The sequence below is a fragment of the Xiphophorus hellerii genome, chromosome 20 (genome assembly GCF_003331165.1).
Source record: "Xiphophorus hellerii strain 12219 chromosome 20, Xiphophorus_hellerii-4.1, whole genome shotgun sequence".
Taxonomy (NCBI): Eukaryota; Metazoa; Chordata; class Actinopteri; order Cyprinodontiformes; family Poeciliidae; genus Xiphophorus; species Xiphophorus hellerii.
In genome coordinates, this window is record NC_045691.1 from 29,108,194 (window position 1) to 29,122,625 (window position 14,432).

General features: G+C 40.9%; 1 protein-coding gene across 7 annotated transcripts in view; it reads left to right on the forward strand.

Annotated features, from left to right (window-relative positions):
• Nucleotides 1-14,432, forward strand: part of frmd4ba (FERM domain containing 4Ba) — a 56,272-nt gene that overhangs the window by 18,157 nt on the left and 23,683 nt on the right. For 3 of the 7 annotated variants that reach the window (XM_032548714.1, XM_032548715.1, XM_032548712.1), the window contains exons 1-7: nucleotides 943-1,252; nucleotides 5,963-6,028; nucleotides 6,165-6,259; nucleotides 6,382-6,474; nucleotides 7,529-7,613; nucleotides 9,360-9,416; nucleotides 9,743-9,765. In XM_032548714.1, coding sequence (XP_032404605.1) covers nucleotides 1,091-1,252; nucleotides 5,963-6,028; nucleotides 6,165-6,259; nucleotides 6,382-6,474; nucleotides 7,529-7,613; nucleotides 9,360-9,416; nucleotides 9,743-9,765 — 581 coding nt within the window. In that variant the 5' untranslated portion in view covers nucleotides 943-1,090. Of the gene's footprint in view, nucleotides 1-942; nucleotides 1,253-5,962; nucleotides 6,029-6,164; nucleotides 6,260-6,381; nucleotides 6,475-7,528; nucleotides 7,614-9,359; nucleotides 9,417-9,742; nucleotides 9,766-14,432 lie in introns of those variants that run through there. The other 4 variants (XM_032548717.1, XM_032548718.1, XM_032548716.1 and 1 more) reach the window with 3 other exon arrangements.

Genomic DNA, 14,432 nt, shown 5'->3' on the forward strand with positions numbered 1-14,432 from the left:
TGTAATGTTTGAAAAACAAAAAGAAAAATCTTTACCGTCCCCTTTTGACAAAATTGAGGCCCTGGGGTTACTGTCATTTTGAAGCCCCCTCTTAAGTCAGGCCTAGCATCCATCCATCCATCCATCCATCCATCCATCCATCCATCCATCCATCCATCCATCCATCCATCCATGTGAACTGGAAGAGTGAATATTTCCAACACATCATTCCATCGTTCCATTAAACATTGTTTAGACTCTTTGAGTCTGAGGGTCACGTAAACAAACTGGCAGATATAGTTTCCAGATGAGCCGCTCCGTCCCACTGGCGTTCCTGTAACTTGTTTTAGCTGAATCAGGTGGTGTGTGATCTGCAGCTTTGCAGAGGAAGACGTTCCCCTGTGCATGTGCGTGTGTGTATGTGTGTTTTCTTCCCTTGTAGTTTCACTTTGTTGTTTTTTGTTGGGCCTTTTTGCCGTGTCAGTTCTATCTGCTGGCTCAGACAAAAGCAATTATTTTTAGTGCTGCCTCACAACGCAACGGGTGGGAACGTCTGGTCTCCTCTGCTCAGGAAATCGGCCCCACGCCCTACGCAGACAATGACATTTAAACACTGAAATAAAATGGGGGGAAAAAAAGGTGGAGAAATGTTGTCATTTATGGAGACGTAACGTACAAACATCCTCTGCAATTCAAGGGTGTGTTGGGTGTAGAAGTCTGGAGGTTTGTTTCTGTGCGGTCAGTGTTTGAGTTTTCTTCGTTTTTTCTTTTTTAAACGTGGAGGGGCAGACGGAGATTTTGCAGCAGTGGGCCTCTTGGTTCTGTCCTGCCCTCCCCTGCACTCTGAGGCAGTGTTTTGGACCGGGGCCCAGGACCGAGCCTAAGGCGCACTACTCCGCTCCAGCCTCTCCAGAGCGCCGACTCACACTGACATTACATCAGCTAGGGAGACATAGTAGGCCAGTGTGTGGATGCTCCTTGCAGCTTGTTGCTTCAAAGCAAAACAAAGCGGTCCGTGGATCGGCCGATTCACTTGTTCCTGAAGACATGAGGTCCCGTCGCTAGAGGGTAGACGCAGTCCGGCCAAGAGAGGAGACTACGGGGGGCAGGCATGGCCGTGCGCATCATACGTGGACTGGAAGACCTGGTGGCGTCGGGGAGCCAGCTCGTCTGGAGCCTGGCGCACGAGACACTGAGGACATGGTACAGTCGTGGGCTGATCCCATGCAGGCGCCTCTTGGAATCCTGGTTCAAGATGGGAAAATGCTACCAGGTAACATTCAAATCCTAGGACAAGAAAATTGTGACAAGCATCTTTTTTTAGTTTTGTCACAAATTACATTCTTATTGCTTAACTTTCCTCAAATCAGCTGCTGTTTTTTTCTTCTTTTTTTCTGTCAAGCCTCATAATTGCGTACCGTGTTTATTCTTATGAGGATCAGGCTTCCTCCGGTTGAGTCACAAAACCAGATTTTTTTTTTCTTTTTAACAAGAATCCCTCTGCCTTGCACATATGGCAGTCATTTGAAAAGCAGCACGAAATGTTGTTTGATCTCACTGTCTGCATGGCTGAAGAGGGAAACTTTTAAACGCGTCGATGCTGAAACACCTGACCCAGGTGTCAAGAGCTCTCTCTGTTTTGTTCTTAATCGTGTGACGAAACCATCATCACATAGTCTGAGAACTTTCCCAGTAAGCTGCCTGCTAAAAGCACCACCTGAAACTGCATATTATGAAGGTGTTTGTTTTAGGACAGGACAAATTAAAAGTAGGGAAAAGGGAATTTAAGAAATCTCTTAGAATATTTTTATATAGAGGTCGGGAATCATTGGCTCTTGATGTGTCTGCTTAATTTGGACCCCTGGAAACTCATTTTCCCTGAGCAGTATGGCACGGGTTTGTTGGGTCAGTAAGCTATTTATTGGTCCGCCATATTCCGGAGAGCGTTGAATTATCACTGACGCACTGGTATGTCTCGTTCTTTTGGCAAGCATCAACGTTTTATTGTTCCCCAATCAATAGACTGTGTTGTGACACCAGTAGCTCCATCCTAACCATACAGTTCCATCGTCCTATGGACAAACAACGGAATGGGGTGTGAAAAAGGTTGGTTGTATGGGCCACTTTTACAACAGAAACGGACAAAATAGCATACAAAACAGCACCGGCTGGTGCCTTACTCACTGGAAATGGTTCATAAGAATGTATTCAGCATGTTCAGTAAACAATTTAGACCCTAAGCATCACCAATAATCAGTGAGGTTCCCCATGGCTCTCTCCTAGGCCTACTTTTGTTTATTATGTAAATTAACTAGTCATTTGTGTGTTAATTAACTTTGTAAGTGTAATTAAAATATTGATTATTCATCTCAATGTCATTTTTTTACATTAGTTTTTGCCTCCCATGGTAAAGTATGTAATAAAATAATTTAAACTGCTTCTGCATCTCATAAAGGAAAAACCCAAATGGCTGATTGGTTAATCTGCACAGAACCCCAGCTAGAGAACAATCACCTTTTTACAGTATGTTTTAGCCTGCTGAGTGAGTCTACAGCAATCTGGCGAAATCACATAAATTCATGATGTTCTGCAGTACATGACAAGAAGGCAAAAAACTAAAAAATATATTTATAATTAGTAAAGATTTAAGTAACAAAAAATACATTTAGTTTGTGTTTAATTAAAATTAAAATATATTTATTAATTTGTATTCATGTTTATCAAAACATTCGCAAGCTTAAATATAAATTTCGGGCCTTTTTAAATGATTGAATTTTGGCACTTGTGGCTTTCCGTACACACCGCAGTCCTAGTTTTTGGTATTTTAGGCTTCTGTGACATGTCTAGGTTTAAGTTCCAAATGCCACAGGCCGAAGCCTCCTTTCACAGTCGAGGTTCCACAGCAGTGTCAACATTTCATTCTTTTGATCTCGCTTACCTCCAGCTACAGATCCTGTTCGCTGCTTTGTGGCTTTGCAACGAGTGCGTTAACGTTTATCAGACTCCAAATATTACCTGTTGGAGCTGTTCTAGCTGTAACTTCCACTAGCAAAGGTACACAACAGGTCTCTGACAGAAACCGTTGAGTTTGTTATTGCCTTTTGATCAGAGAACACAGACGAGAGGTCCGGCTGTACCTGCGGCTTTAGGTGTGTTGCTCAGGTGAAACTCGCTGTGTGGTTTATTTACATCAAAGTGATGGAGAGTGGAGGGACATGTATTGAGTTTCTCTACACCAGGGGTGTCCAAAGTGGGTCCTGGAGGGCCGGCATCCTGCATGTTTTAGTTCTCTCCCTGGTGGTAGAAACAGCCTTCTCAGCATGTCAGTGTTCTCCTGAGGCCTCTAATGAGCCATCATTTGATCCAGGTGCATTAATCCAGGGAGAGAACTAAAACACGCAGGATGCCGGCCCTCCAGGACCCACTTTGGACACCCCTGCTCTACACCATTTACTGTACGAAGTTATTCCCCTCCACTGAAAGGACAATTTGAAAGAAAAATAACAGGAAGGGCATTGTGTAGCTTAAATGTCAGGCTTATATTCTTCTTCACCAACAGACCTAAGAAAAGAGAGAATCACTGGGACAAAGGCCATGAGTTTGTCCTTCAAGAGTAGATGCTCTTGAAGGAGCATCTACACATCCTCTAAGAGTAGATGCTATTAGTTTCCATTTAGATTTTTTGTTCTTGCTAATTTTATTAGAGACACTTTTTCTTGCCTCCTGTGAAACACAGAGTTGAAGCCTAGGAGCTCTCAGCCTGTGCAGCTGTCCGAGCTAACAGTTAGCATCATGCTATCTTGGCATGACCTCTGTCGTGTTGTCGAACGCTCCTTGCAGAGACGTCTCTCGTTGCGGTCCAGGGCAGTAAAAACAACAACAAAGTGGGAAAGCAGCTTGTTCTGCTGTTAAAAGTGAAATGACAGCTCTGCTATGGCGCTTAAAAACACACTCTGGGAAGATTAAGTTTAAAAAATAACAATTAACAGGGCGCCCTCTGGCCTTGTGGTCGAAGTAGTTGGACTTTAATGTAACCATAGCTTTCTAGCACTAAAAACCAATTAGCTTAACACTGTGTTTTTCACTGACGTCAGAGAATTAACAGACACAGCGCACACATTCAGAGACGGCAGACAGCTCTACTGGTACCAAACGGAAATAAAATTTGCCTAAGAAAATATGTATAAACAGCAGGTCAGAGATCTTTGATGGTGGTTGAAGTAGACCCATAGGCAGAGAGGCAGAGACGTGGAGTGGCATGTTGGAGGTTTAATGAAAGTAATGATGAAAGCCAAAAGTTACAGACAGCCAGATGGACACAAACATAACTGGAACTGGACTAAACAGGAGGAACCAGCAAGGAGCATCAGCAGAAGGAGGGTTTAAATACTGTGAGGGTGAATGCTGAAACAAAAGACCTGGACTGATGAGCAGGAAGCAGATTGAGAAGAGAGAGAAAGAGAGGAAGTGACAGGAGAGCAACAGAAAACACGCCGGGGACTAGAAAATGAATCTAACATTAACAAACGACTAAACATTAGAAACATACAGTATTAAACCTAGAGTAACTAAGAGGACAAGACACAAGAAATAAACTGGAATCACTAAGAAAGCACAGAGCCACATTCAATTATGAAGCTATTGTCGATTTCTTTGGAGACAACATGAAGTTATTAAACCTATAAAGCATCAGTTCATACTTGCTTATGTATAGGACTACCTAATAATGTACTGTAATTTGCCTTGTTAAAATATTTTTTTTTAGTGGATAGGGCACTGAAACTGGCTCCTGTCCCGAGGCCCACATCCTGTTAAATTCGGTCCTGTGTGGATGGATGGATGGATGGATGGATGGATGGATGGATGGATGGATGGATGGATGGATGGATGGATGGATGGATGGATGGATGGATGGATGGATGGATGGATGGATGGATGGATGGATGGATGGATGGATGGATGGATGGAAAACTGTAGTCATATGACTTGATTTGATGACATCTTCTGGTCGGTCTGACCTGTTTTACTTTGATCAGAGGTCATAATTTGTCATATTTTATTAAGTTTGACTGTCCTATATGGGCATCAGATCTAAAAAAAAAATTAGTTTGAATGCAAAACCTCCAGAAAGAATTATGCAATTAATTACATTTTTATAAAAGATTTCAGCATTTTAATGACTATTTTGCTTCCTATTTCATCAAAAATCTGTAACTGCCCACAGAACTGATATGCAGTGTTTTTGTAAACAGATGTATAACGTTTTGTTTACAGGGATAAATGTAAGGTAGAAAGGGACAAAATGGAAATATGTGGATACCAAATGTGTGTATGAATCGACCTGGATCCCAGTAAAAGAATACTTGGTTCATCCGTCCGTCCGTCCGTCCATCCATTTTCTTCCGCTTTATCCGGGGTCGGGTCGCGGGGGTAGCAACTTAAGAAGGGAGGCCCAGACTTCCCTCTCCTCAGCCATTTGTTCAGCTCCTCTGGGGGAATCCCAAGGCGTTCCCAGGCCAGCCGGGAGACATAGTCCCTCCAGCGTGTCCTGGGTCTTCCCCGGGGCCTCCTCCCGGTGGGACGTGCCCGGAACACCTCACCAGGGAGGCGTCCAGGAGGCATCCTGACCAGATACTCGAACCACCTCAACTGGCTCCTCTCGACAATACTTGGTTGTTTCTTCTAATTGTAGCAGAGTGTAACCTAAAACTTTTAATTGCCAACAGTACAATGGAAATCCGGTGAATCACTGGAGCAGGATGGCGTTGTGTTTCCGTTTTGTCTCTTAGCAAGAGGATGACGATGAAAATGTGTGAAATCGACTCGCGATCCGGAGGACTAATATCACATTTTTGAGGTTTAAAAGGTTTAAAACCAAATCTCATTTGTGGTCAAAGTGCCTCCCCTTTGCCTAGAAACTAGAGATTACTTTATAGAAACAATCTCAGTGGATTTAAAAAAAATTTTTGCACATCCTTTATAGATGACCGAAGGTCGTGTGTGTCAGATTCACCTCCTCGACGGCAGGAAGCTGGAGCTGCTGGTTCAGGTACAGCTTCACACTTTCGGTTCTTTTTCAGGGGAAATGGTTTGGTTGACCGGGAGTTTAACTCTCTCACACATGCCGATCTGTTTTCCTTCCTTTGTTTTCTGCTTCCCTTTTATTTTGCCCCGGACCCCCGCAGCCAAAGCTGTTGTCTCGGGAGCTGCTGGATCTGGTGGCGTCTCACTTCAACCTGAAGGAGAAGGAATACTTCGGCTTGTGTTTCGTAGACGACATGTGAGTCCGTTTCATCTCATTTGTAGGGCGTTTGAATTTCTTTAATCAGAAACGGGAAGGAGGAAGGAGGGTGAGGTAGCAGCGTAGCGTGAGATGTGATCTATTATTTTATTGCTGCTCAGTGGCCAGAATAACTGGCTCCAGCTGGATCGTAAAGTGCTTGATCATGCCTTCTCCAAGACGTCGGGGCCACTGGAAATCAAGTTTCTTGTGAGGTGAGTATTATCACTCTCAGAGCTTGCCAAATGTGAACCAATTGGATGCTTAGGCAAAAAGCTGTTCGTCAAAAACCTTTGAGCACAGTAGCGTAGAGACTGCGTGATGAAATCAGGTTCACCTTCAGAGTAGATTGCGGAGACGTGAGCCACATGGTGGGCTGCATGCTTACTTCTGTTCTTTGAACTTTACGATAGCTCAACTCAAACTATGGTTTTCAACATTTTTTTTTTTTTTTTTACATATAGAAGTTTGAAAAGTGTGGTGGAAGAATCAGCAGGACAAGTTTGTTCTCCCCAAAAATCTGCTACAAGAGTAACAAAAAAAACAACAGCAACAAAAAACTGCGCACCACCCTGAACACGGCATTCCTATTTTGGAAACGGGCGGTGGCAACACTTTGACTTGGTGTTGAACTGAGAAAAAAGAGAATGGAGCAACAACTTAAAAAAATGTAGTTAATATAATCAAATTAAGTTTGACAAAGATAATTTATTCTTGTTTGTTTAACAACAACTTAATAAATTGTGTGTTTACTTGGGTAAACTTAATTTGTCTACTTGAAACAAAGCTTACTGGTTTACTTTTTTAAATTTTGTAATCCCAATAAAGAACATTGGGATGACAGACATGTGATTTACACTAAAAATGGCACAATATGACGACCACAAAATACATATATGGATGGACATATGAGTAAATAACTATATAAATTTTGAAATTTATGAAAGTGTTTCATACTTTTTTTTTAAATCATCAAAAATATATGAATCCCTTCATAGATCAACACCCCAAACTGACCCTTTTCTCATTTGTAGTACAAGAGCCTTAAAGAAGGTAGTGCTCCTTTGAGATCAGTAACATCAATCAACCAGCAGGTGGCGGTGATGTAGCACAATGAATGTCATCCTGTTAGATTTCCAAACAATACGGCCAGATTTAAACAAGATCATCTGTGGATCAACACTTGCACATAGATAAAAACTGAGCTTTTATTTATTAATTTTTGTTGTTGTTTTGCTGATTAAAAAATATATATATATATCTTTGCAGGTTTTATGTTGTGAAGATCACCCTGTTGAAAGAGAATACGACCGTGGAGCTTTTCTACTTAAACGCTAAATCTTTAGTGTTTAATGTAAGTGATTTAAAGCAATGTGATATGTACCTGTTATGTTTGTTTAATGTGGAATGTTTTTTAATTAAATGTCAATGTGCTAATAATCTTTTTGGGTGGGTGCCCTGTGAAATTATTGAACATTTGTTATTCATAAGAATGCCTATGGGCTCATTAATAACTAGCAGTGGCGTTAAGCAAAATAATCTCTAGAAAAAACGTTGCACAACACAAACACAAGAAAAATTTACCCCACAAACTTCAACCCAACTGATGAATTTGTGCTCTCGGGGCAGAAGTTGAGTAGTTTTTTTGATCAAACTATTGGTAAAATTTATGACCATGCTTGTTGGACTAGCCAAGAGATAAATAGGAGCCTCATCATCCTTTACAAACCGCCATTTTGAACTAATCAACAACTTCATGAGATTTGACTGAGTCCCTTCCACAAGATGACATAATATGGTGAGATGGTAAAATAATGCTGTCCAATAGTAAGTATGTTGTGTTAATGATGTTGAGTTTGTCCAATTAGCGCTACATTAAACTTTTACTTCCTAAACCTAAATTTGGCCAAGTTAGCACAAGTTAGCATTAGTTACATTCAGTAAGACTTTGGATTCTTTGACCTTGTCTGTCAACAAAAGTCTTATTAGATATAATATGTTGGTTATCTTCCCCCCAATATGGTTATTTCACTTGAGAATCAAATAAAAAGCATTTATTTCAACCCAAATATTGCTTGTTTTATTATTCCTGGTTGGTTATAGTTTTTTAAAGCCATTCTTCAGGTATAAAATTCCAATGGACGTCTTTCACTTCCAAATCATCTATAGACCTTTGGAAAGTGAAGTTACCAATTTATTTCGAACATGATAGAAGTATAAAATCACACACATGAACTAGGAACGCAAAAGATACGTATTTTTGTACCTCAATTATCTTAACATGCTCGAAAAGGAGTAGGACGAAGTAAGAAACTTATGAACTCCTACCAAATAAACTCATACAATATTTTAAGATGGACCTTCATTATTAAATAATTAATCATTTGTCTCAGAAATCGCTCTTTAAAAAGGTGTTTCCAAAGTTTCTCAAAATTACTAAATAGGTACTACATGCTTTCTTGTTGCAATTGGGTGTTGCATTTAAGGTTCGAGAGATTTTATAGCAGTTTGCTTTTCTTTTTAGTAAAGTAGAAGGTAAAGATTACGCTCTAAAGTCTGAAACGTGCAACAACATTAAACTTTAGAAAGTTATGAGGAAACGCAAGTAAACGTTTCTGGTTTGGGTTGTCGATAATTAATCCTTAGTGAGTGGAAATAAAATGTTTACGAGACGCACGTGAAGGCAGCATGAGATCAAACGTTGCAGGGTGTGCAGTTTGTTTCGCGGGGAGAGCTGACTGGTCACCATGGGAGACGGAGACTGTTGAACCTGCTTAGGGACCGTACCACTTTACCGAGGGGGCTTTAACTCTGAGCAGAACCTTAAACTAGTCCGTCTGTCCCGCATTGTGAATTTTCTTTTTTATTTGTAATTCCAAGATAACTCAGAAGAAGAGAATAGACAGTTAAAACCTCTTAATAGCCGCATGAAACACCGAAAGGTTCCTGCCGCGGTGGTTCAGTCGGTAACGGTGGGACCGAGGTACGGTCTCGAAGTATGGGACGGGAGGCTTTTCTCACGAGTCAAGTGTTTGAGACAGTCAGCGCTGTGTGTGTGTGGTTTTAAAAAGCTTGCTGTTTTCGCCTCCTTTCCCGACAGGAAACCATTGAAGTGGAGAGCGAACATGTTTTCAAGTTAGCCGCTTTCGCATTGCAGGTAAGAAAGAGTTTTTTGTTGTTTTTTGGGTTGTTTTTTTTTTTTGTCGCAGCCTCTCTTGGTTGTCATGTCCCTCACCCCCTACAATGTGAAAGAGGACGGACGTAACATTTGAAAACGTTTGTCTGTTGGGGTCTGTAGTCGGTTAACTCCTCTCACAGGAGTTGGAGCTATGCCTTTAGAAAAGAAAGAATAGGAAAACACAACTTGTGTAATGTACATTTAGATATCCAGCCATTTGTGAATATTTCTGCTCGAGCTTTTTACTGGTAAAGTGCTGTTTAATCCTGTCTTCACTCACTGAATTATTCCCATTTTTTTTGAAGGAGGCCAAAGGAGATTATTCCAGGTAAGAAATTCTTATTTTTCTCTCATAACTTTAAATGCATTGCTTTTTACAGCCATGTTTCATTTGTATTAAACAAAGTATAAATAAGAGTTTCCTGTTTAAATAAGCATATTACCTTTAATTAGGCAAAAGGTTTCCTGTGCAGTGTTGTTTTAGTTGTTTTTTTTAAGACTATGTGCAAACAAAAATATTGACATATGTTATTAGTCAATAGGATTACAGAGTGGAAACAAAAGCCCTGCACAATTTTCAATGTGTTTGTACATGTAGTGTACAAGGAAGCAGTGTTTGGTCTGCGCTCTGTAATATCAGTAATAGCTGTCTGTTAATGTACAACCTTACTGGCTCAGATTTCATTGTAGAACCTGCGCTCAGTTAATAATTGCCTTAATTTTGACTTGTGACATTGAGCCTTATCCCTTGTTGGCTCTCTGCCATCTATTTGTGGTCTACACACTATGTTCACAGTGGCTTATGAAAGTATTCACTCTCCTTGAAGTGTCTGTTCATTGTAAAAATGTACAGCATTTACAACCCCAAACCAGTGTATTTTAATGTGATTTTTATGGGATCAGTCAATGCAATGTAGTTGCATTGTTATAAAGTGGAAGAAAATTGGATCAAGTGTATAATTTTAACAAGGCCTTCTTAAAAGCATCGTTTGGTGACGGACTGAGTGTAGCCTGCGTATATATTTGTAGAAAACCAATCATCTCCAGGGTGAAACATGTAGTGGCAGCATCATGCTGTGGGAATTCTTTTCTTTTGCACTGACAGGACGTCTGGTCGGGGTTCATGGGAATCTTGTTAGAGCTTGATAAAGGGCCATTTTGGAAAAAACCCAGTTAGATCAGAGGTGCCCAAAGTCGGTCCTGCGTGTTTTAGTTCTCTCCCTGGTGGTAGTAGCAACCTTAAGTTCTCAGCATGTCAATGTTCTTCTTATGTCTCTAATGAGCCATCATTGGATCCAGGTGTGTTAAACCAGGGAGAGAACAAAAACATGCAGGATGCCGGCCCTTCAGGACCCCCTTTATGCACCACTGGGTTAAAGGCTGCAAAAGTATTCAAGACTGAAGTAGTCGCTAAGCAATAAACCAATTAATTGCATGATAAATTAAAAGGAGCTTGATCATTTCTGTCCTGGTGATTAATATTTTTTGATGGTCAATTTCATTCATGATTTCGGTTGTGTGTGGTTTATATTTGTTTTATTTGGTGTTTTTTTTATTATTTTTTTTTATCCTTTTTTAGTTTTTGTATATTTAAAATATCTTCCAATTCCAGGTTACAAAATTAAACTTTATTGATCTATGAGATGGTGAATTTGCAGTATAATGTGATCGTTGTTGTTTCACTTGAAAATGGTAATATTAAAAGCAATATGAACGTTTATTGTAATAATTTTAAGGACAATTTATTGTCTAATAAAATTTGTTATCACGACTGGCCTTGTTGTCGTGGTCAAATTTGTATTTAGGAAAAGTCATTTTCCTTTCATGTCACATTTATTGAACACTACTTTGCCTTGGTCAAACTTTTTAAATTTGTTGTTTAAAATGACAAAATGTGAAAGGGTGTTGATGGTTACAAAGAATGAACAAAAATGTAAATTTCTAGATGTTCTGAAAAAAAAAATCAAAAAAAATCTGCAGCTGTTAAACCAAAACTTGCTTCTACAATGTGTTTCCTCAGGGATCACATGAGTTATAAATGCACATCCCACCTTCAACATGTGGAGTCCACTCAATTGATTTCAACACGTTGTGGTTGCACAGCCTCTTACTAAATGCCACATACAGTTTAGGAGACACGTGTCTGGACAAAAAGGACGACGTGTGCATGATTTGGTCGATGCCACTGGTGTTAGAGTCCGTATGAAACCTCTACTGCCTGTTCATTAGTGATGATGTTTTCACAGTTGACCTGCTGATAACGTTAGGTGGTGGTTGTTGTTGTTTTTTTTTTTTCTTTTGCCAATCATAGAAATGAAGGGCATTATCTGGCATTAGTAAACAGTGTTCTGGCTGATCAGCCGAACCGGTGTTGTCTCTCTGCCTCAGAAGGCTTCTGTATTCATTATGCAAACACAAGCATTTGTCCATGGTAAGGAATGTTGTGCATGTAGCTGCGAGTGACGAAATGTGCAAAAGTGAAAATGCAGTTTGTCCTCTTGTTACACCATCGCCTTTTGTTCTCCTGCAAAGAGGAAAAAACTTGGCAGCATCTGCTTGTGCTCATTAAACAAGCACAACTGAGCTGCCGAGTAGTTAGTACGCATCCCTGTAGTGTGTTCACTCAGCGTTTTTTTTTTATTTAAGTAAACTCCTCAGCTCCAAAGGTTCACCCTGTAATGGCTGAACTTTCACTTCATGTGGGAGTCGGGATGGGCCGCACTTTTTCCCCGACTCTGAAAAGACAATAAACGATGAGACGCCAAGTGTTCTGGTAAAATTCATTAGGGCGGGGTTCCATCCAGACCAAAGCTGTTGTTGTCGGCTTTTTAATGTAGTTCTTTGCATGAAATTATTTAAGTTTTAGACTAACACAAATCACCACATTCCTCTGAAAGATATGGAAAAGTAAATATGGTTTTCAATAGTGTTCCGCCCCCTTTAATCTCTGTGAAGTCTGTAACTTTAACTACACAAAGAGCCTTTTCTGCCCTCAGTCCAGCCAAATAAAACAGCTGCAAATGTTAATGTTTTGAAAAAAACTCAACCTTCATTTCTGATCAATAGAAAATTTGGTGTAATTTTTATTTCTAGTTTTAGGTTCTAAAAATTTAAAACCTTTCCAAATAGAGTATGGATACATTTGTTTCTATGCGAAAGTTGATTTAGTTGTAACAAAAGCGTAGATCTAGTTAAAGACGGAAAGTTCTCATGTCTTCTTCTGAGGTTTTTGTGTCGTTTCCTTCAGTAGTTCTTGGTGCAGCGCCACCACAGGCTGAGGGGGGAACAACTTTTTCAATTAGTTTGGATTGTTTGATATAGCAGCAGCTGAAAATGTAGCAAATGTTGTAGTTTTGGTTCCCAATCAAACCAAGTGTACTGGACTATCTGGTTTGAAAACACCCGCAGGGTCTATCTGTCGTGGAGGTTCAGTGCAAACATCCCATGAAAAAACTGGAAAAAGTAAACGTACATTTGTTGATATTGATTTATTTCAAAATATTAGTTATAAGTTTTTAAAGAGCCATTGTGGAAGGTCCAAAGAGTCAGATGTTTTTCAGCCATACGGTAATAGTTTCTACCATATAATCTCATATTTGCCTTTTAAAAAAACTTTGACTAGGTCAAAATAATGTTTTTTTCTTGGATCCCCTTACTTCAGGAAACAACACTGTCCTGTGGAAGTGTTTTTCACTCTCGTCAGCTATCCTCTTTTACCCCGACGTCTTGTGAAAGCAGACCCAGTGAATTCCCCGTGAATCATCCAGTCTAAATACGACTCCCCTACCCCGTATCCACGGCGGCTCCTACAGCAGGAGATTAGCTGTGGAGGAGTCGGGGAGGTCTCCTTTGGCTTAAGAGGGATGAGCCAGACCCACTGTCCAATTGCAGACAAGTTGGCGTCGAGGGGCCCGACTGTAGTCGTGTTATTGTTGTGGTGCGGCCCAACATCCCCCGCTCCCCACCCTCCTCCCTGCTGTGGGGCTGAATTAATGCACCGCCAGGTTGCTCATTGTTCTTTATCTGCATTGTCTTCCGGTGCTTTACTTATTTACACTTTACTGCTATTGGTTTCACCACCTGCCGCTGTAGTCCACAGCTGAGTGCAACATGCTGTAGTCTCTTCCGTGGGGGTTGCTTTAAGGGATTGGGGAAATTGTAGGAAAACACAGGACTGATTGATGCCTTTAATCACGCCTTAAGAGCAACCAGGGAATTTTTTTTTCTTATTCATGTATAATTGTACTCACTCTCAAATATAGGCTTCAGAAGTTCATTTGTCCCTACACACACACTTATGTATATATATGTATATATGTATGTATGTATCTAGGTGTGTGTGTGTGTGTGTGTATGTATATATAAAATTATCTTCAGTAATTCAAAATTTCCCACACATGGACTGGCATTCCACCCAGTTCTTGTCCACAGTTCTATTTGCAGGTGTGGCCTGTAATTAGTGGCTCATTCACATCAACCAGCTCTCTCATTGTGCTCCCTCTGGAGTCCCCCTGCTTCCCCCCACCAAGTCTCAGCCCTGTGAAAGAGCTGACACATGAGCATTATCTCTCCCACCCTGGGCAGACTGCGCTGGGCCGGGCTCTGCCCCGCCGCACCGGGCGTAGCAATTGCCCCCATGCTGCTGGAAGATAACAGACGTAGTAATGAATTCCAGACTGCTGACACGGCAAACTCTGCCGAGTAGTAGATCACCCCAACAACGCCGGGACCAGAGTGCCCCGTAAAAAACGCACGCCATCAAAGAGGCAGCCAAATGCCGTGGCAGCAAAACTCAGCCAACCAAGGAGAGGGAGCCACAGGGGAAAGTGCCCTCAAGACGGCTTTTTGTTCAGTAAGCTGGTTCACATAACTGGATCATTATATCTCTGGTCGACCATGTTGGAGGCGATGCTAAATTACATCAATGAGAGATCAATTGAGCCTCATAAAGTAAGCTTTAGGTCATTCACCTTTTACAAAAAAACACTCTGGCTT